Source organism: Rhizophagus irregularis, chromosome 28 (genome assembly GCF_026210795.1).
Source record: "Rhizophagus irregularis chromosome 28, complete sequence".
NCBI lineage: Eukaryota > Fungi > Glomeromycota > Glomeromycetes > Glomerales > Glomeraceae > Rhizophagus > Rhizophagus irregularis.
Genome location: NC_089456.1, coordinates 3,069,500 through 3,092,366, shown reverse-complemented (window position 1 = coordinate 3,092,366; position 22,867 = coordinate 3,069,500). Strand labels below are relative to the sequence as shown.

At 28.9% G+C, this 22,867-nt stretch overlaps 7 protein-coding genes across 7 annotated transcripts; 5 read left to right on the top strand and 2 right to left on the bottom strand.

The window, feature by feature from the left end:
- Positions 1-122: 122 nt before the first annotated feature.
- Positions 123-1,516, top strand: OCT59_019301 (uncharacterized protein). The gene is made up of 6 exons (XM_025323857.2): positions 123-233; positions 302-484; positions 548-691; positions 763-971; positions 1,044-1,292; positions 1,371-1,516. Exons 1-5 carry the CDS (start codon positions 205-207, stop codon positions 1,187-1,189), a joined length of 711 nt encoding a protein of 236 aa, XP_025189187.1. The 5' UTR covers positions 123-204; the 3' UTR covers positions 1,190-1,292; positions 1,371-1,516.
- OCT59_019300 (uncharacterized protein) lies at positions 1,194-2,556 on the bottom strand (the record flags this gene model as incomplete). The annotated part of the gene is made up of 7 exons (XM_066135936.1): positions 1,194-1,232; positions 1,305-1,325; positions 1,385-1,476; positions 1,548-1,760; positions 1,849-1,867; positions 1,943-2,103; positions 2,175-2,556. The coding sequence occupies 7 exons, from the start codon at positions 2,554-2,556 to the stop codon at positions 1,194-1,196; spliced, it is 927 nt and encodes a 308-aa protein (XP_066005179.1).
- Positions 2,557-2,821: 265 nt separating this feature from the next.
- Positions 2,822-4,552, top strand: OCT59_019299 (uncharacterized protein; the record flags this gene model as incomplete). The annotated part of the gene is made up of 7 exons (XM_066135935.1): positions 2,822-3,278; positions 3,404-3,763; positions 3,856-3,965; positions 4,064-4,089; positions 4,214-4,250; positions 4,409-4,439; positions 4,524-4,552. The coding sequence occupies 7 exons, from the start codon at positions 2,822-2,824 to the stop codon at positions 4,550-4,552; spliced, it is 1,050 nt and encodes a 349-aa protein (XP_066005178.1).
- Positions 4,553-12,600: 8,048 nt separating this feature from the next.
- Positions 12,601-13,545, top strand: OCT59_019298 (uncharacterized protein; the record flags this gene model as incomplete). The annotated part of the gene is made up of 2 exons (XM_025331028.2): positions 12,601-13,249; positions 13,328-13,545. 2 exons carry the CDS (start codon positions 12,601-12,603, stop codon positions 13,543-13,545), a joined length of 867 nt encoding a protein of 288 aa, XP_025189191.2.
- A 1,241-nt stretch (positions 13,546-14,786) lies between these two features.
- OCT59_019297 (uncharacterized protein) lies at positions 14,787-15,373 on the bottom strand (the record flags this gene model as incomplete). The annotated part of the gene is made up of 3 exons (XM_066135934.1): positions 14,787-15,037; positions 15,095-15,245; positions 15,332-15,373. The coding sequence occupies 3 exons, from the start codon at positions 15,371-15,373 to the stop codon at positions 14,787-14,789; spliced, it is 444 nt and encodes a 147-aa protein (XP_066005177.1).
- A 4,004-nt stretch (positions 15,374-19,377) lies between these two features.
- Positions 19,378-19,790, top strand: OCT59_019296 (uncharacterized protein; the record flags this gene model as incomplete). Its single annotated transcript, XM_066135933.1, has 2 exons — positions 19,378-19,422; positions 19,635-19,790. The coding sequence occupies 2 exons, from the start codon at positions 19,378-19,380 to the stop codon at positions 19,788-19,790; spliced, it is 201 nt and encodes a 66-aa protein (XP_066005176.1).
- Positions 19,791-20,285: 495 nt separating this feature from the next.
- OCT59_019295 (uncharacterized protein) lies at positions 20,286-21,147 on the top strand (the record flags this gene model as incomplete). Its single annotated transcript, XM_025323858.2, has 3 exons — positions 20,286-20,432; positions 20,589-20,639; positions 21,019-21,147. 3 exons carry the CDS (start codon positions 20,286-20,288, stop codon positions 21,145-21,147), a joined length of 327 nt encoding a protein of 108 aa, XP_025189193.2.
- Positions 21,148-22,867: the final 1,720 nt, after the last annotated feature.

Sequence of the window (22,867 nt, the reverse complement as noted above, 5' to 3'; positions counted from 1 at the left end):
ATGACCGTCTAGAGGACAAGCTGTGGCCAAGACCATTGGCTGGCCAAATTGATCGGCAAAAAAATCCTTGGAATATTACATAATAAAATTTCATCATACTGGAAACGGATAATGATCACCGCGTCAAAATTGATATAAATTTAATCAAAATTTAATCAAAATTTAACAAATTTAACAAGTAAATTTTCTTTGCTTCTATAAACCATGGAAGATCCAAACGCAGATACAGAATGGTAAAACTTTTTTTGTAGGATTTGTTATATGCGGCAATGAATAAAACATATGACATTTGTTATCTTAGGAACGATATTCTTCGAGCTCGTGGTATCCTTCCTCCAAAAGAAGGTCCCACAGAAGAAGAAATATTTGAAGAAATGGATAAAAATATTCGTGAAAAACAAGAAAAGCATTTAGAAGATAAAACATTAGATGAACTAGATGAGTTAGAGGATGAAGAAGATGATCGAATATTAGAAGAGTACCGGTAAGAAACTATTTTTTTTTCTTCTTTAAAAATAAGTGTTATTAATTTATTTACTATTTGTAGACAGAAAAGAATGGCTGAGATAAAAGCCGAAGCGTCACGAGAAAAATATGGACAATTAATTCAAATATCAAAGCCTGATTTTATAAAAGAAGTAACAGAAGCAAGTCAAGAAGTCTGGGTGATTGTGCATTTATTCAAAGATCCGTGTGTATAAACATGTGTTAAATGTAATTTATGTATTAATAGTAGTGTAACAAATGTATATATTTTTATAGGATCCCAGAATGTAAATTAATGAACGCACATTTATCAACACTCGCAGAAAAATATAAAGCAACAAAATTTGTAAAAATAGTTGGAGATCACTGTATACCAAACTACCCAGATAAAAATTTACCCACTCTGTTAATTTATGGTAATAGTGATCTTCAACAACAGCTTGTAGGCCTATCTCAATTAGGCGGAATGAATATGACACTTCAAGGTATTTTTTATTTCCTTTCAATCTAAATTTCTTGTTGATATTAATTAAGTTAACATTATTTTGATATTAAAGTTCTTGAAAATTATCTAATTTCTGTTGGTGCTATTGAGGGATCTAATAAAAAGACTGTGGACAAAGATTCTTCTACACAAAAAATAATTAAAAATCCTGCAATTGCTGCCTTAAGTGATGATGATGAAATTTCAGATGAAGATTAATATTCTATTTATTCCACGAGTTTCTGTTACCGTTAATTGGTTCCTTTTTAAGCCAAATGATTATTATATATATTACATTACTACGAGTTTGATTTAAAATAAGGTGAAAATTAACTTGCACAACTATTTCATTTGTCTTTAAAGAATATCAACTTCAATTTGCATTCCACAAATTTCGCAGCTTTGAGTTGTTACTCCAGTTTCTGGATCTTCTTCAGTCTCTCCAAATTCATGTTTGTGATTCTTTTGTACAGTTAAAACGTCAGTCCTAGTACGTTTTCGAAGGTCTAAAGAAAATAAATTTATTATTAATTTATTTATTACTGAATCAAAATGTTACATATTAAATTTTATATACCTGCAAGTTTTGATTTGAATTTCTTGTCCTTTTTCTTCTTTTTGAGACTTACCCTCCTTTCATATTCTTCGTCTAACCCTTCTTCGCCTCCCCATTTTTTGAATGCGAATTCTTCAACCTGTTCTCTAAGGTACAACATCATATTATTCCAGGTTGCTTTATGTGGATTTGGTTTAGACAAATGTGGTAAAATCTCTACATCTCTCAATTCAGCTAAAATTAGAAACAAAATAAATTAAATATTTTCATTTAGAAAAAAAATATATATATAGTTCTAAAAATCAATTCAAATAAACCATACGATCTGTTAATAAATAATCCTAAATTCTTGGTAAAATTAGTAAGTCGATTCATGATATTTTGTTAAAGAGTGTAATCTTTACGGAAAGAGTTACCTCCTTCGCCTCGGACTTGGTTATTAAACTATATTTTTCAGGATATTTTTCCTTACAATTCTTACATACATTGACTTTGAAAGTCTTACGAAACAGGTTATCTAATTCTACTGAATTACATTCTTTGCATTTTTGATTTTCAGCTGGATCAATACTCATGGCTATAAAAGAAATATATATTGTTAATTAATATTATTAAAAATTATATATCGTCCTAAATAAATTATTTTACATGGTTCTAAAGCTTCAAATTCGGGTTCAGGAGGTTCCCATTTTCTCTTTTTAGGGGTTTCATCTTGTTGTTCTGATAGAAAACCTCCACGAGTATCTTTCATTTTTGAGAAATCATATTCCACATAATTTTGGAACTTTTTCATAGGACGTAACCCTTTTGTTTCATTAATATTTCCATTATTTGAAATAATTCCTTTTTGTTCAGTGCTAGTTAAATTATTTTGCTGATCTCGTTTCTGTTTTTCCCTTAATTTCGCTTGAGCTTTAAGTCGATTCTCTTCTATACGCTTAACCTGTTCAGGGGTTAAACTAATAGTATAAATTGCACCAGTTTGTTTTTCGGGCTTCGTGTTTGTTGAAATCTGATCTTGAGCAGACATCTTCAAGAAGTAAAAAAAAAATTGGAGAAGTTGCTTAAAAATCTATAAACACGTGATTATGCAATATATTTTTTGGTATTACATGCTCCTTTTCATATTTTTCTTGTATTTTCACACATTTCATAATCACACGTGGTCTTTTCCTATCACAAAATATAATAATGCGAATCGAGCGAAATCAGTTAATCCGCATTAAAGTTCACACCAATTGTATTTTCTTTAAGATTTAGTTTTTCAAATTAAAAGTTTTAATAGGTCAATTATAATGGAACCTTGTCCAGAAGTTTACCAAAACAATGAAGAACCTGACGACACGGTTGTTCGTCAGTTGGTATTAGATTACCTTATACATAATTGTTATGGTGAAACTGCCAAAGTATTTTTTAAAGATGCTTTGAATGTAGGTGAACCTAGCATGGAACATGGTTTAAATGGTTCTACTCAAAACGGTTCAACCAATGGTACTACCAATGGTGTCGTGCAGAATGGTAACAGTTCACCTGTACCCATGGATATTATTGAAGTAGACGAAGACGGGGATTGCGAAATGGCTGATTCAATTCAAGAGGAATGTATGCATATTGATTCCACCAGTGAATTAATATGTAAAGAAGCTAATTCTCAAATGCTTCTCGAAGTACTGAAGAAGGGTAAACGTAGTAACGGATATGGAGAGCGCTTTAATGCCGAATTTGCACTTAAAAGTTTAGAAACAAGAAAAAGTAAGAGTATAATTTAAGCTTCGCGCATATCATTTTACATATTGTGATCTAAGAGCTGGCAACCTAGGTTATTTGACTTTTTTTTTTCATTTTTTTGTACGGAGAAATCCGCCATTACATAATAGCTGGCAGCATCACTGAAGCCTTATCATTATGTCGAGATAAGTTTCCTCACGTTGTGTCTTCGGATGAACAAGACAATCGAACTACTGCACGTTCAATTGATATGTGTTTCAAACTTCATTGTCAACAATTCATTGAAACTGTTCGTGCTGGCAATCCAATTGAAGCATTGTTATTTGCCCAAACAGTATTAACAAGTTTCCCTAAAAAGAAAGGGGCTAATGAAGAAAAGTTTAATGCAGAACTTAAAATTATGAGCGCTTTAATGGCATATGAAGATCCAGAAAACTCACCAGTAGGGTCTCTATTGGCTCAAGAACATCGAGATAGGTTGGCAGATGAAATTAACAGTGCCATTCTCTGTAAGTTTGCCTAATGAATTATGTTCATTGTTAATTAATTTAATGAACTGATGATATTTTCGGCAATTAATATCATTTTTTCCCTCATTTAGCCTTTGATTGTCATGCGAGCGAGTCGGCACTTGAAAGAATTGTGAAGCAAGCGACATTAGTGCGGGAATATTTACATAGCACAATGTCAAGAGGACAAAGAAATAACAAGGTACATCCAACATGATGAACATGATGAATAGGATCGAAATTTTTCTTCCTGGAAGGCAATCATCCCAATCTCGTTTCGTGCGAACACTTACTATTCAGGTGTACGCTAAATGGCAGCTTTCCACGTTTATTCAAGAAGGCAGTTGAATAATCTTCGAACTCATTTTCCGAAACTACGAAAAAATCATCGTGATTTTTGATTCGTTTATCCTAGTGAGTTATTAATTCAAATCAAAAGTAATTCTTTAGATTGCAAGATTTTGTCAAACATTTTTATAATCCCATGGTTAATAAGTTTATATTCAAAGCTAGTATGCAACATACTTAGCTATAGTTTACTAATTTTGAGGAAGAAGTTATATTTCCATTTCATTTCGTTGGTTCTGCGTCAAACAAAGGAATATTTAATCGGTGACTAATTTATTAACGGAAATATAATCCCAGAATTTCAGTATATTGACTGATGAAGTAATAGGTAAAAAATTTTTTCATTTGCTTAATTTCATTCTTTTTTTTTTTGTATAATAGATAATATATAAATCATGTTTAATCAAAAAAGATCTCGACTTCTTAATATCACGTGTATAATTTTAATTCGTAGTAATTAAAAATAGATATCTTAAGATTATAACAAACCTATTTTTATATTTTAAATGTTACACAATCACAAGATATTAAGTATTTCCTTTTTTATTAATACTGCATGCATACCGTCATTAATAAAAATAACTAAGAAGCTTAGTATTTTATCGGACACCTTGCATTATTAATTCCTTGTAATATAGTTGGCTCTTTTTCTTTTAAATATCATGATTTCTGCCCAAGTTTCTAATACTGGCAAATAATAAACTGAAGAATCTTATTAGAATGGAACAGAAATAATATTAAGTTTTTCAAAAGATATTTTTGCAATTAATATAAGATTAACGTAATAAGAATAAAGTTATTTATTTATTTATTTAAAATATAAAAATACTTTATTAATGCCATCTTAAACTTAATTTTTATAGTTTTAGAATGATATTTTAAAATTTACTAATTAATTAAGAACCTACTAGTAAATTTTATATAATTATATAATTTTGCCCAAATTTAAATGTAAAAGACATTGTACAAAAAATGTCCAAATAAATAAAATGAAATGAATAAATAATGCAAATAATTTTTTAAATTTTTTTAAAAAAAATAATTGGCAAAAAAATTCATATAAATATATATTTTCAGGGAAGTAATTTAATCCAAGTTATTTAACTTAGGAAGAGTTAGCAAAACTCTTTTTTAAAAAATTATCTGAAAAATAACCTTTTCTTCTTATAAATTTACATATACATATAAAATAATTGTTAATATGTATATAATTAATTATTTAATTTAATATTAATCTTATAAAATTTAAAATCAGACCGATAACTTGATATTTTCTAAAAATAAAATTTATCATATACAGTAATTACAAAATATAATTTTATTGTTTAAATTAAAACTTTTTATAATTACAGTAAAATAAATACTATTTACAATTTTATTAATTTCTATAACCACTTAAATTATTATTATATATAAATATTTTACATGTACACTATTAAGTGATTATTTGACTTTATAGGTAGACTTTATTTATAATAAGTTATCTTAATTGGCTGATTTTATTTTCTTTGTTAAATAATCATAGAACCTATACAATTTTTTTATAGCTAATTAATATTAATATTTTTTATTTATTTAATTTACAAATTTCTTTTTTTTTCTTTTTATTTTTATCTAATATACAATATGTTATTAAAATTTTAATAGTTTAAATTTTACTTTAAAATCTGTTTTTTATTATTTAATTAAATAATAAATATAAATATAAAATTAAAGGTAAATTTAAATCCAACTTCTATTTATAAGTAATACTTAAATTTCATTTTTATTTTAAAAAAAAATATTTTATGCCAATTATTTAATTTTAATTAAAATTATTTAAATGTAATTTAATTTTTTAATAAAAAAAAACTAAATTTAATAATTATAATAAACTTATAAAATAGAAAATACATATATTGTATAATTTTTTAAAAAATAAATTTATTTTTTATTTTAAATTAATTTTATAAAAAATTTTCTAAAAAAAACTTATTTTTAATTGTAATTTATTTATACATATATAATAGGTATCCTTTAAAGTTAACTAATTAAATGCTATAATTTTATATATAAAATTTTTTTATTAAATTATAAATTATAAAATATTAAAAAATATAATATAATTAAAAGAAATAAAATATATAAAACAAATACAGATATAATATACAATAGATATAAAATTTATTAATTATTTTTTTATTGTATTTTAAAATAAATTAGTGAAACATATTAATATATTAATTTATTCCACTTAAAATTATAATGTTTTAAGACTTTTTGATTAATATGTACCCATTAGACTATAATGTACTATTGTTTTTATTATGGGATATTATACTTTAGTAAGATATATATTAATCAAAAGTTTGGAATGTATATATAATAGTTATTATGCAGAAAGAACGTCCAAGATCATGTTCCATATGAAAAGCATAGTAAATGTGTGATAATAATCTATATGACGTAATGCGTCAAAAATATCAAAGATATTTACGCTAAAAAATATCAGTATGTTAAAAACAACATGATCCTATTTGGCTGCATAACAACAAAAGATTATAATGTTCTGGAATATATTACTCAAAAGATTATAATGTTCTGGAATATATTAATCAATAGATTATAGAGTTTTAATACATATTAAGGCCGTTCCAATTTAATCTTTAGTTTAACGTCCTCCCCCCCCCTCTATTTTTGAAAAATTCAAGAGTGATTTAAACATATATGTTTGATATGTTTAAATATGCTTAAAACACCCCCTCCTTTACTAAAATTTAATAGTACCGAGAATTTCCGATTTTACCGAAAATTTCCGAAATTTTTAATATGTTTAATTTTCATGTTTGTTTAAATTATCCCCTCCCCCCCCCCCCCCTCAAAATTTTTGGCCGGAAAGGACGTTAAACTAATTATTAATTTGGAACGGCCTAATTAATAAACTATAGTAGAGTTCTAATTTAAGGATCGACGGATGGACATGACATTTTGACGATTATACATTTATACATAGATTTAATTAATTAAAGTCAAGATTTTTTTTGAGATATCTTTGGATTCTACTTCAATGCGCAATATGATAAATTAAAATCTGTTTCAATTATAAAATGGAGAAGAAATTCAACTCAGATCGAAAATCTATCCGATCGAATGAAAAATTCAATCTGAATCGAATTTCTCTTTTTTTTTATTATTAACGATACTCTTAAATTTACTATATTGTGTATTGAGATATGGTCTTAATGTATCTGGAAAAAAATCCTTACCTTTATTGATTAAATCTACATGCAAATTGCCAAAATATTCTCATCCATCGATCCTCAGATTGGAACTCTGTAACTGTTTGAATAGGACTCCAAATATCTCTTATATAACTTACATTAGAGTTTATGTGAAGTTTATATATTAATTTCAGCTAGAATTACATATTTTAGAGGTATTTTCAAAATTTCTTATCTTATTTACCCCCTGTGTAATTTATTGCTAACAATAGACGATAATTTTGCGATCCCATTCGAAGAAAATTATATTTCGACATTATCTGATAGTCAAATCCGAGCTGTAACTTATTTTTCCCAGTCCAACCCATAGTCCGGGCTCCGGAGTGATCAGATTTTTTTGCTGGGCCACAATGTATATACTGTACGTCATTAAAGATATATCGCATTATATAGACAATAATGAGAGATGCATTTAATCGCGTAGATCGAACAGATTATAGAGATTTTGCATCTCAACCAAGCTCTCCGGTCTTAGAACCTGAAAGGATAAAAAATATTAGCTCCCAAACAAGGCAATATTTCTATTAGTAAATATGTTGAGTTAATAAAATTATATGTTATTTTCGTTAGTAAGGATTTGGATGATGTAGACGTTAAAATAAATTCATCCGTGGATTATCACCCGATAATAAAAAGCGTGCAGAAGAGTTTGGGATTAAAAAACCTTTAAAAGAGATAGTCAAATATTTAGTTAGAGATCAAAAATATAAAATGGGGGAGCTGAAACTAGGTAGTGAATCGGTAAGGGAATTTTATGAAAAATTAGAAAGGCTTAGAAGCTTTCCGGACGGGATCTTAGAAAAAAATTATTTTGCGGAATTTCACCTACAAATCAAGAAGTCAATTATGGGAGGTGAATCTTCCTTTGGATGAGTTGATAGAAAGGTTGAAACATTAGAACAAGTTTTCATCAGTCTGAAGCAATGTCAATCACAATTCATTTATTAACTAATCTTACTTTTTCCGATAAAATTCTTCGAAGTATATATAAAATGCATACAGCTAATTTACTTGATCAGCTTACGCAGGAATTAATATCAAAAATCTTTCAATACAGGATCTTTATAATTGTCATAACATAAATGATACATGGAAAAAAGAAGTAAGTCTCGAACTGTTTAGAAGACTTAGAATGGAAATCTTAAATATCGGAATCTTATATTCTATGAGCTGTATTACCAGCCTGAAGGTTATTATCGAACTGCCGAAAAAATGCGGGATGTTTATAAGAAGATCTATACTCTTGCAGAGGTCGAAGATTGGCTAAACAAACAGGTCATATATCAGGTTCACAAGCCCCTCCTTCGAAGATTATAATATTAATAGAAACCATACCAATCAGTTAGGTAAGCTAAATATAGATTTGGATTTTGATGTTACAGAACTTTTAGGATTGTACCATAATCTGTCCGAAGTTGGTGATCAACCATTGCGTCGACCCAGAGTGGCACAGATTTCTGCGCAATGATGTGAAGACCGATCACAGTCAGTCTGTGCGACATCGAAAGGAAAATATATATGCTAACTACCTCTATTTTTTTTCCCAAACAAACACGAGAAAAAAATGTGAAAATGCTTTGTTGCAACACAGGACTTATTCTATAAGTAGATATTGACGACGAAAGCATATGTTGTGAAGGGCTGAGGACTTCGCAATTTCGAGATCTACAAGAGCTTGCTATCTTTGCGTCTTGCAAGGCAGATCTCCATGTGAAAGGGTATGGAAATTCCATTTGCACGTGCTTTCATAGAACTCTTGGCATCAGACGACATCACCTCATATCTCCTTAACTTTTCTCAGCAAGATATAAAGCATGTAGAGGTATGTAGAAGTTCAGCCAACATTCCCACAAAAACTTTCCCGCAAAAGTATTAAGGTGTATATTTACAACGAGCGAAGCAAAATACTCACTATGGGCTCTTGTATTTAGGAAAGTGAGATGACTAAGTCCAAGACTTCTGACAAGCTTGAAAAGTTTCTTGCTGGTGGGGATATTATTCTTAATTGTTTCATTCCTGGTGAAAAAGTGGGGGATATTTTCGATGTAACGATATCTAATGCCAATAACAATCAAGTTTCCTCTCTCGTGAATGCAATCAGAAACCAATGTCTAGATCGTTTTCAGGATATAGATTCAATCAGGCTGGTTTTATATAAGGTCGGGTTCATGTCTGATAGCGTTGTAATCCACTACTTAAGTAACAATGAATTACTTCGAAGTAGATGGTGCAATAAGAATGGAACAATTTTTAGTCGTTTTCCCACACGGCCCTAACGTATCTATGGCGGTGAAAAGGGAAACAATGTTATCGTGTACCTCCTACTGAAACAGTGCCAGAGGTACTAAGCAAAGATAATTAGTATTTTTTATTTCGTATCATATAGCGATATATTTGCAATTTTTATATATTGTAAGCCGGCTTCCGGCAACGATTTATTTCATAAATAAAGTATTATTTTACCAGTACATTGAGAAAGTGAGTTTCGTGTTATGATGCAACCCGACATCATATCTTGGTAAAGTCGTTAGATGGGCTCAAGGAGTCACTAAAGAATTTCAGTCGTGAATTATCTTGCCTCCGTAATAGTGAGGACAAATTCAGAAAAGAAAAAAGAAAAAAAATAGTTTAATGTATAGTGATGTATGGTAATTAGCAGTATTAGCAGTACAACCATGGGGTCTGTTGATGCTAGTGATAGTGATAACAAATTTTTTCTCATGTGACACGGTACAAATATTGACATGTGTCGCGATGCACGTATTGTTGATTTGACAGTTTTTTTTATTTGTTTGCATAGATATGCGTGAAATCTTAAAAATTCTCGAGTAGAAATTCGAAATTTTATTTTATTTTTGTGTTGCAGGTATATTATTAACATGATGGTGAATGGTTTTATAAAAATTTCATTTAAAGAAATTTTTTTTTTCTGACTTTATTTTTATTAATGTTATTATCAATTCTATTATAAATTGACTGCAAAAATTCAAGATTTACGTGAATCAACAATTTTAAGCACATGTTTACCAACTACCATATTCTAATGTATGATTATGTATGATAATGTATTCTAATGTATGGTAATACCCGTCATGTCTAAAATTTAAAAATAATGTATGGTAAGGGTATTACCTAATATTTTAGAGGGGTAACTAAAGATCTTAGGTTACATACAATACTATATAAGGAATTATATCTTACCTAGGTATATTAAAGTGATATTAGGTAATATCTGACAGTGCCCTAATATATGGTGATTGGTAATGTATGGTGATATTGTCTATACATACATACATTTTCGTTAATTATACATTATAAAAATCATGTATGGCATTCCATCACATACGAATTCCATATATTCACATATTTTATTAAGGAATAATGTAGGCCAATACTATATGTTTCGTTACAGGGTGTTTGGAAAATATTGGAACTATTCAGATTTCCGCAAATTTCCATGATATTTGATGTGGATTTCCCTGTGGATTTTGCACGGAAAAAATTTCCTGATGTCAGATAAGTATCAAATAAAAGAAATGTTAAAGTAAAAGTCTTACTAACATTCCTAACTCCTAATTTCCAAGTTTGCATTCTGAAGTCAAAGGCCAAAATTTTACATTCAGGTGTCTCAGGAAAGTATCTATTTAATGCTTAACTAATGTTCACTAACTTTCCATTCACTAATTTCAAGTTTCAATACACGCATCTTTTTCCAAATTCCAATAGCCGAAGTCCAAAGTCAGGATGTCTAAAAAGAAAAAAAAAGGAACATTAGTCAAATGTTCCCATATTCTATATCTATTACTGTAAATTAAAAATCATTTAAATAAAACACTTTCGTTTATAAAAATAAAAATTTTTTTCGTCCTTTTAATGTACATTTTTTGTTAAATGAAAAACCTTTTGTCTAATAAAAAAAACCTTTTAAAAAAATCTTTCGTTTATAGAAATTTATTTTTTTTTAAAAAAAATTTTTTGTTCGTTTTTTTTTTCTATAAACAAATAACTATGTATTTTTACACACTTTTACACTGTTACACACTGCTAAATATCACCATACACCACACATGTGGTCGACCCTACACCACTGGTATTCGTCTTACCGGAATAACTACCGTACATCAATACGTTTGGTCACCATACAATACATGTTTTCAAAATACTCTCTTAACCATTTTAGGAAGTAGCTATTAACTTCAAATCTTTCGGTTTCTTTATTGCTTAGCCAATCGGTTGTTCCGGCAGCTCCTTTTTTTTTTTCTGGGTAAACTAAAAAAGAATAGTAAAATACAATAATTAAAAATCAAATTTAAAATTTAAACTAAAACCTAAATAAACCAGATTATATTATAAAATCCAAAACATCTTTCCCAAAATATATGTTCTTTAATAATCCTTGCGCACCTTTAGAAAGATTATTATTCTTATTCTCAATATAATTTTTATTATAACTATTAACTTTCTCCATTTTTTTCGTAATACCTAATTTTATCTTATTTTTAACCAAAAGATTGTTTCTATTATCCCAATTAACTTTCGTTTCTTTAAAAATCGTTTGTAATTAAAAACATACCATAATTATAAATTTCTTCTTTTTTTCGAATACCAAATCGAATTTGTTATGAAAGCTCCTGAAGATCGTAAAGCATTTAATAATAATAATAATAGCGTAAATAAACATGTGTATACTTATATAATCTTATATAATATTAATTAGATTTTCCTTTTTAGTTTACATAAACGACTTTTTTTAGTGGTTTAAATATCCCAATATTACATATTATCATTTAAATACGCAAAAAATGGAAAAAACAAATCTCTAGATACATTGAACATGTACTACCGTGAGGAAAATCATCAAATCAGCTATATGCGATTTACAAGGATTTGATCAAAAAGAAAACTAATGTTCCGGAGGAAATCGGAAAACTTTAATTTGTGATCTATTATTGAACTTAAAAACAATTTATTGTCTAAAGGTAATTTCTATCAATTAAGTATGAATTAACTGGAAGTTCACTCACGGGGTAGTATCTGATTTGAATTTCAAAATTGAATTTCACGAAAATCAATTAATTACGACAGCACGATGCGCAAATGACATACAGTAATTCATAATTCGAATGGTTTTTTTTTATTATAAATATCTGCAAATTATTGCTAACTCTTTCTGAAAAAAAAAATAAAAAAAATATATATTTTTTTTTTAAAAAATTTATTATTACAAAAATGAATTTGATTAAATTTTTAATCCTCAGTTATTTCATTGTCACAGTAATCGCTCAAGTTACTATCCCCGTTTTACCAGATGATACCAAAAATTATATGGTTACTGGTGGAAATGGTGTAAAGATTTTTGTAGAAGAAAAAGGAGATCCAACGAAAGTCACAATGGTGTTCTGCGCTCCAATAATGTCATCACGTATTAGCTGGGAGGTGCAATTTAATGATCCATCGCTTAATGGAAATTTTCATCTTATTAGATATGATTATCGAGGAACCGGTAGAAGTGATAAACCAAAAGACGTTAATGCGTATAGTACCGACTTACATGTTTTAGACCTTAACGCCGTAATAGATAGTGTAAAATCTAAGAAAATAATTTTAGTTGGTGCGTCTATTGGATCGTTAGTTTCCATTGGATCTATGAAAACTGAGAAAGTTGCTGGATTTATATCAGTATCTGGAATTTTCAATGGAGACATCCCATTTTTTACTAATGCTACTGAACCATCGGATGACTATCAAACAGCTATTGATACACTTAGGGGAGCTTTTGCCTTTCTCACTGCTAAACCTTTGTCCGATCAATTCAGTTCATTTTTGTTTGGTCAAATTTCTCAAACGAGTCCTGAATTCCGTCATAATAAAAGTCCAAGTAAGTAAACATGTTGTATACCTTAATATCTTAATAAAAACATAAACTTATATTTTTTTTTGTTTTTTTATATTGTAGTTCCTGATTTTGGCAGTATTTTTAGTAATTTAAATGTTCCAACATTATTTCTTATCGGTGATAAAGATGCCATAGTTCCAGCTAACTATAGTCAAAAGTTTGTAAGTCTTGCGAAAAATGGGCAAAAAATAATTTACACTGGCGTTGGGCATTCACCACAATGGGAAATCAGTCAAACTTTTAACAATGATATTAGTGGGTTTGCTAAAAAAGTTTAATATTTACATGCACTGGCACGTGATTTATAAGCACGTGATTTATAGGTGCATTTTTAAAAGCTATAACTATTTTAATACTTTTTAATATTTTTAATAATCATTAATTCTATACATCTTCTTAAACTTATTCATTCTGACTTCTTAAACATATTCATTCTGGCTTCTTAAACTTATTCATTCTTGACTTCTTGAACATATTCATTTTGATCAACATAATAAATCAATTAATTGATTAATTATTAATTGCATAATTAAATCTAACGAAGAAACTTTTAATAATGGGATTTGCGAAAAAAAAATAAATTTAATATTTAGTATGACCCTTGACGGTTAAGACCCCCGTGGTTCAGGCAAATTAAACTAAACCCCTCTCCTTTTTTAGTAATTCGTAAGTCTGTAAACTAATTGCTTTTAAATTATTTATTTCTAAAAATAAAATCTTACTTAAAAAAAACAGCGACCGAAATTTTTTTTAAAGTCTTATTAGTCACCGGAAGATCATTTTTAATCATTTTTATATTAAATAAATTTTGTGTAACATTAATCGTTCGTCAAATTTCATGACACATATTTTGAGATGGGGCTAACTTCAGAATCATTATACGAATATTGGAAGTTATCTCCATCTCAACGGGTAAATGTGAATACTTAGGGTAGGCAAGTGCGTAAAAATATAAGAATACACAATCACTAGTATGTACCAGGTATATGTGGAATATATTGGATACGGTATCCGATCAAAATCTCGACAGTCACTTGCACGGACTAACACAAGATCAACAACAAAATCTCGACAAGTCATTATATCGACAATTTTGTAAATCTAATGACGTGTGTTCTAATAAAATAATTTTGTTGCAATATGTAATATTTAGTTTAAATGTATAATTTGATTTGTCGGGGTCAGGATTTTGACTTGTCAAAATTTTGGATTGTCGAGATTTTGTTGTCGGTCTTGTGTCAGTCGTTCAAAAGATTTTCGAGATTCCGTACCAAAACCATTGGATACTTAGGGCAGTTAAGATTTCTTCGGTAATATATTATATAAAAATGTTTCATGGTACTGCCAAACGCTAAAATAAGCCACTGCCCTGAACCATCTTACGATTAGAATTTGATAATTTTATAGAATACAAATATCCTTGTGAACTAAATCTCCAACATTAGATGGAGGATCAAAACGCAACTCCTGACCATTAAATTCTCTAATGATGATATTCCTGTTTCGCCCGATGATTTGATTAAACAGATTTAGTTGTCCCAAATCTCTTATCATTTCGTTCAGATACCTTGCCTGGACCGGAAACATTGTCTGATCCAAAAGCTTCACGACGATGTTTATTGTATTCACGAAATTCGATGGTCTGGGTTCCGTTTGTGGAAGTAACAAGCGAGCTTGTCTTCCTGGGCATAAGAGTGGTCCTATCCGACGTGTAAATTTTGCTTCCATCATCGTGTCCTCTACAAGTGACAGAGTTATTTCCGCAGGTTCCTTAACAAAAACTGTGAGTTTGGTTTTATTGATCAAATAAAACATTACTAAAAATACCTGTTGATCCTGAGTGAGTAACGCCAGCGCCATTTTCACGAGCTTCACGTTCACGAGCCTTGGATTTAATAAAGTCTAAGTGTAGATAAAAATTACAGTACCAAATAATAAATAATACTTCCCATTTATTGAGGCAATGTAAAGCTTCTAACTAAACTGAAATAATTATGATTACCTAAAACGTCTTCTTCTTCTTCGAAGGGACACCCGTCAGAAATGCTCCAACTCGAATACTACTTTATCAAACATCATTTTATCGGTTTTTTCTAGTTTGTCCATTTTATCAAAAAGTGAATTAATCAGTGTCATCATAGTCATCATATCAGTCGTATATATATAATTTTTTGCCCACGTGACAGTCGTGACACGATAGTATTAAAAATATACATTTATGAATCATTATATCAAGTCTCGGCACTTGCCTATCCTATCGAATGGTATGTAGTGTTCTATAAATTGCCAGCTTAGGGATCAGGCAAACTGAGAGCACTAATGGTATGTACTCGGGTAGCAAATCGTAAAAGAAAGCCAAAAGCCAACCATGTATGTATCTGAAAGTGTAGGCTTCTGCGAAATCATTATATAAAAAATTGGCAGAAGTACTCGATCGGGTATGGTATGAAACTAACTTTGGTAATATTATATAAAATTATGGAAGAAGGCTTCACCCTTAGACGATATTCTTTACCTACTTTGGCGAAATCTAGCTATATAATTTAAGGTTATAAAAATCTGATGCGCCATATCATTATAAAAAAATCCGTCCTAGCTAGCGTCCTAGTTTTCACACCCAAATGTCTTTTGAATATCCCTCGAACATCTCTCAAACATCCCGAGGAACTTTATCACGTGATTGATGCAGTTAGGCGCAGTAAATTTTCGTTTAATTCCGGCCAGAACTATTCCATAATTTAGGTCAGAACTTTGGACATAATATTTCCATGGCATTCTTCAAATCATGTGCCCAAAAGATCAGCCAGAATTATAGTATAGTGCCGGCCAAAATTAACCGCAAATTTACTGCGCCACCTGACGCATTTTTTCCAAATAGGCGAGAAGGCCAGCATCTTCATTATAGAACCAAGCGTCCAAACAGGTACAGAAGGTCAGCCAACTTAATTAATATATACTAAAACATCATAGTTTATTGATTAATATGTTTCAGGACATTATAGTCTTTTGATTAAATATGTATCCAAGTAATCCAACTAAAGTATAATATCCCATAATATCATCTCAACATTAAAAAGCCTATAGAACAACAAAAACAATAGTACATTATAGTCTAAATGGGTACATATTAATCAAAACTCTTATAATGTTTTGAAACATAAATATTCAAATAATAATAATAACAGATAATATAAATAAAAATAATTAATATAACATAAATTTGATTTATATAAAAATATATAATAATTTTTATAATAAATTACACAGTGAAATTCGATCTATCAGTTCCACTAAAAATATCCAGTTTATTGGGATATTCAATAAAGTGAAAAAATTTTGATATACTGAAAATTTATTATACTGAATTTTCATGCTAATAAAACTAATATACACTATAATTTAATTTTTTCATCTTAGTTTCAAGTCATAGAGTTCATGAAAATGAATATAAAATACTTTTAATTGAAGATATAAGTAATGCATAACTTCAGCCAGAATTAAGATTTTTATAATTCTGGCCAAAATTAAGATTAAAAAATAATTTATTATTTAAAAACATCAGCCAATCAGAATTGTGGAATTGCGAAGGCAATTTGTGTGATCAAAAAACAGAGCACTGTCATTACAAGGAAGAACTAAATACTATCATAGAATACTCATCTAGTTCATCTGAAATCGTGGAGAAATGGAATAGATCATTTAAGGTAGTAAATTTGATTTTATTTATTTTACTGTATTGTTTATGTTGTCTGGCTCTTTTACCAACTACCCTGTTAAATGCTGTTTGGCAGTGGAAAAGAACCACGTTTCTATTGGTGAGCATAGTATTAGTATGTTAGTAGCCACTGTTAACATACTCACAAACAGCATAGTGGATATTCCTATTTTATCACAATTTTGATGATCATTTGTCGATCATTTATTTAATTTTATCTCTTTACTATAATTAAATTGATTGGCTTTGGTTGAAAATTCTACATAATAATATATACTCAAATTTTACAGACAGCTTAATATTCATTTAGATTTACTGCATATTAAATTTTATCAAGATTGCATCATTATTGGGCAATTTTTACTAGTAATACTTTTTAAATTCTTATAAAATGCGTTTTTATGAGTATTTCTTCACAAAATTTTAAAGGCTATTTATAAAAAAATGAACAATATAATTTTTAATGATCAAATTTGTTGTTTAAATAAATGAAACAAAAAAAAATTCTTTAAACAGTTCATAAAATTTTGCCAAAATTTTTTCTTAATATATATTTTAATAAGGATTTTGTTTTTTATCGCTATGGCGATGCATCGCCAGTGTCACGTGATTTTATAATTCTGGCCGGAATTAAAAGATCGTCAAAGAAATTTCCCTTTTTGGAATTTTTGTGTAACAAAAATTTGAATTTTGCTGAAAAATAGAATTGCTTTTTTTGATTGTGCAATGTTACCTAAAGCTTCCAAAAAGGATATTTTGGCCAGCGTTATAAAATTTGGCTGAAATTAAGCATGTGATATATAGGGAGTGACAAATAGTATTTTTTGCACTGAAAAAATTCGTTCCCAGAATAAATAATAAAAATGGAAAACTAGAGGATGTGACGCGGGGTGATAAGTTATTCACATATGTAAAGTCACGTGACACTTATGACACATCGCTATGGCAATTTTTTATAAAATCCTTTTAATAATATTTATAAACATTCTTTTAATAATAACTTTTGCGGTTGTTGATAAAATTCATGTGACAGAGATGGTTTATCTAAAATTCTGCTGGTTTATTTTAGCTATTGATTCTTGAATACCTAAATAATATATTTTAAAAATTTCAAGTTTCGCCTGTAACTCTGTGACTTCACCTGAAGCTTCAAAATCAGGTTAGTTAATGATTGGCAAATGATTGGCAATTATCAAATTATTGGAAATTTTAGTTTAAGGTTAATCTTGGCAATACATTTTTTTTTGCCATAATACTTTTATAGTATATTTTTCATAAATTAAACTGACAAAAAAAACAATTAGTATAATTAGGACCCCGGATATCTAATATAAAGGTCATAATGGACTTTTGGCCAAAAACACCCCTTTTTGCTGAAACTCAAAAAATCGTTTTTTGTAAATATCTCAGCATCCAGTAATTCAATTTTAATGAACTTTTTTTTATTTTGTAGCCCTCATTTAGCTCTACAATTTAAAAAAATGTTCATCAAAATTGGACCACTGGATGCCGAGATATTTACAAAAAACGATTTTTTGAGCCCCTGAAAAATGGGCCAATCTGCCGAAAGTGTGACTTATGACCTGTTTTGGAGATATCCGGGGTCCTGTATAATTTGCCTAAGCATTTATGGCTTTACCTGATACTTCAAAGTAGAAGTAATATGATATATATATATGATTGACAAATGATCGGCAAGGTGATAAAAGCATATCTTTACAAACTACCCTGTCAAATGCTGTTTGGCAGTAAAAAATTAAAGAACTGCATTTCTGTTTATAATCAGACAGTCAGTCTTCTAGGCAAGCTGGTTATATTTTTTTATTAATTTTTCTCAATATTTTTAGAATAACAAAAATTCCAAAGCAATAAACCACTTCTGGGAATTACACCAAATTTTTCAAACTGAGAACATATATATATAGTGAGGAAAAAGCATATCTACGACAAGTAAGTTGTCTGGTATATTCAAAAATCTTAATGACCTTTTTATTTGATAGCATCTAACAATAATTTGAAATTTTGGATGTAATCTGAGAAGGCCAAGCTAAACAATCTGAAGGATCAAATCAATATTGAACAGATTAGTTAACTTTACACTTAATCACATCCATTCTTAGTATACTAAAAGGTTCATTTTTAGACACAACATATATTGAACACAACAAGAGAGACGTTTTCCCAAAATCTTAAATTTCAACAAACAGTCATTAAATAGTACTACTTGTTTGGTGAGATGAATGATGAGGATTCAGAATCAATAATCGGATAAAAACAAAATTGCATAAGTATTTGGTTATATTTTCCTGCATCACAGTAAATTAATATTTTTTCCTTTTCATTTAGGGTTTAACTTTCCTAAAAAATAAAGGACACGAATCTGATTCTGATGATTATGAAAGAAGATATCAGCAGAACTCATACAGAAGAGGCAATGCATGTAAGCTTAATCATGTTCATCATTTACTTTGATATCTGTTATTAATATATTATCATTCATTTGGTTAATTGCGGATGCTGAAAACAATCCGTTTTTTGAATGAGAGAATAATTTTGACAAAGAGAAGGTATGATAATCATTGAATAAATATCCTAGGAGTTAAATAGTCATCAATAACATATCAACAAATAATTAGTACAATCCTTTTTTAGGCTAAGTCTAAATCGCAATCTATCTCTTCGCCTGAGAATGAGAATACTTCTCTGATTCATAATAATGTTGAAGACAAGTCACAACAATATAATGATGATGAAGTATTCTCAAATTTATATGATGAAGACTATTGCGAACTATCTGAGGTTGCTTAGCCTTTATTTTGTTTGCACATAGTAAAATATATTCTAATTGCTAACTGATCTTCCAGAAAGTGAAGCATTTGGACATGAATGATGCACTAATTCAGAATATCTTTCTTGAAGTTCTACATCAATGCCAATTCAAGGATCTTGAATCAGGAAAATCAATAATGGATTTGAATTTTTTAATGGAATAATTGATATAACTGATTCTAGAGTGAAGGAAAGTATACAATCAAAGTTAAATAAAAAACAGCAAACATGGTTAAATAAGGTGCTAGAAAAACAAACTTGAAACATAACACCTGAGTTTAAGGATTATTGTAGTCAGTTTACAGAAGATACGTGTAATCGTGTACACACTTCCACTCTTATACAAAAATCTTTTATTGTAGGATGCTTTGATCCTTTCCTTCATGAAAGGCATAACATAGCGCAATGCATTTGTATATAATTATATATATTTTCTTTGTTGTAAACCTATGTTTTAAAGTGTTACTAATATTAATGGTGAACAGTTCTATATGTCTGGAAGCCCCAACCAATTTTGAATCAAAATCACCAAACCTTGAAAGGACATTCGCAATAGATACAACTATATACATTTTGAATAGGCTTTTTCAGGATGTACCAAGATGTGTTAGATCAGAATTGGTAAGTGTCAATTTTAAATTTTCAATAAGTTTGAGTTATATCTTACCAGGATTTACCTTTCTGTATATGCAAAAACTCTATTTCCTTTTATTTGATTTAGAATGGAAATGCTTACTGCAGATACAAAAAATCATAAAATCAATGGTACTTTGATAGTTCTTAAGACAAGGTAAAAAAGCCCTTGATTTTAAAGATGTTGATAATAAGGTAAAGCTTAGCTATATGTAATACTATGCGAATTTTAAACAAACTACTTGAAACAATTTTTTGTGAAAGAGCTCGTGTATATACAATTCAGTGCGTAAGTAAGTATCATGGTACGGTAGAAAATTTTTGGCTTTACATATTTTTTTCAGCTTACATAATTTTTTTCTAAGATGGACAAATTCATATAATATATGGCTTGGCCTCTTCTATCGGTTTACCTTTACAATGAATTTGTAAACTTGAAGCTTTCTAATACATTTAATGATATGGAACAATTCTCTTTGGACATAAAAATCCTCATGGATTTCCAGATAAAAAATTGATGAATATTCATAAAGTCCTAGTAGGTTACTGATAATGCTTGGTTTTGTTTTTACAGAAAGATGTTCTAAAAATGGTCAAGTCAGTAAACAAGTCTACTATAAATGAAAATGTATATAAATCTGAAGTTGAAACGACTTCACAGAAGGGAAAGAAGGCTAAAAGGAAAGGCAGTGTATCTGCTTAATATTTTTCTCAAAATATGGAACATGTGAATTTTATAACCGTTAAATTGCTTTCCTACTTTTTGTTTGAGTTGGTTAGTCACTTTCTCTAATTTCTGAATGGTCAATAATAAAGCAGTGTTAATTTAGCGTTTATAATATGTATGAAGTTTAAAGTTGATCCACCTACATCAGGTTAGTGTTGGTAATTGACTTGGTTTCCCTATGCCTGATCAGCTTCTATTGTAATATTATTACTTTCCATACAGTAGTAGTTAGTTTTATACTATATATTAGCATATATGATAGCTATTACATATCAAACATTTTGCTAGCACTTGAAACTTTATGAAAATGGAAATCTAATCTGATCTTGTAATGTAATATTAAATTATTTGTTAAACAAGTCTTGAGAAACTAATTGTCTGGAGCAAAGCAAAGGACTATATATGTTTTCGAAAGACTATGACAAATAGTATCATGTGATGATATCTGGTTATCCACACACGTCACGTCTTTTTTAATTTTGTGCTATATTGATAATAATAAAAAAAAACAATCTAAAATTAGAATTGATTATAATTGATAATAATCCTGAAAAACAAAAACAAGTGTAAAAAAAAAAATAGAACAAAATTTAAATTTTATTTGTTGTTAGATTTTATATTGTAATATTATTAGATATATATTTGTTATCTACAGTAAAGCGCTCAGTTTCCTGGTATCATAAAAACTAAATGTTTTTCTTTGTCAACTCTCTCAAGTAGCCTTTTGCCATCTTTAATGCACTGAAGTTTCTCAAAGCTAAATGGTTTAAAAAAAAGATCTTCTAATACATGTACTTAGACATTATTACAAAAGAAAATCCTGCAGTAAACTCTTTAAGATCTATTATGGCCTTATTTAATGTGAGACCTTGACTTTTATGCACTGTGATTGGCTATGCAAGACAAACAGGAATTTGCATGTGTGAACATAAAGCTTCAGATTTACCAGTTCAGATGCGTTTAATTGATACAATTGGTACAACTCTTTTACCCTCTAAGCTAACAATAGTGGGTTCTTTGTAATTGTTAAAAGAAATCAAGACTGCTATAGAAAAATAAGGTGGTCTTTAGTCTTCTCCAAATATTATATTTCAGACTGTTCCTATTGAATTATTGACTAGTCTACTTTCTGTTTGCAAGTTTGCTGTTAACATGACTCGTACATCTCTTGCAAGTAATATATTCACTTTGAGATTATGTATTGTATCTGAATTGGCTTTTTTTACTTCGTTACTTTCTGAATGTATAGCCTGAATTTTAGCAACAGAAATATCTAAAGATTAAAGCTGATCCATATTCACTGCATTGACTTCAGACAAGACTCTGCTTACTTATAAGATAGATCACCCCCAGGCCTAAGGTAAAAATCATATATAAAATTCTTTGCAGATCCTACTATAAAAGGAAATTTTATATTACATTGTTATGATTTTTTTCCTTTTTAGCTAATTAACCAATAGAATTTAAGAAAAAAGTAAGGTAAAAACCATTAGTAAAGGGCCAATTTTCTACGTAATTAACCAATAAATTTAAGAAAAGTAAGGTAAAAACCATTAGTAAAGGGCCAATTTTCTACGGTGACATTTATTATAAATAAGTGGAGTCTTATTAATATACATAAAAAGATCAAGAACTGGTAGGAGTTAGCTGAAATCACTAAACATAATAACTGATCTGCCACCAAATGGTTCATTAT

What these genes read in the sequence shown, in the direction of transcription:
- OCT59_019301 (XM_025323857.2), top strand. Translation starts at nt 205, where the DNA reads ATGGAAGATCCAAACGCAGATACAGAATG. An exon ending in CGAATATTAGAAGAGTACCG is followed by an intron (nt 485 to 547) that starts GTAAGAAACTAT and finishes TACTATTTGTAG; the next exon opens with ACAGAAAAGAATGGCTGAGA. An exon ending in AATGAATATGACACTTCAAG is followed by an intron (nt 972 to 1,043) that starts GTATTTTTTATT and finishes TTGATATTAAAG; the next exon opens with TTCTTGAAAATTATCTAATT.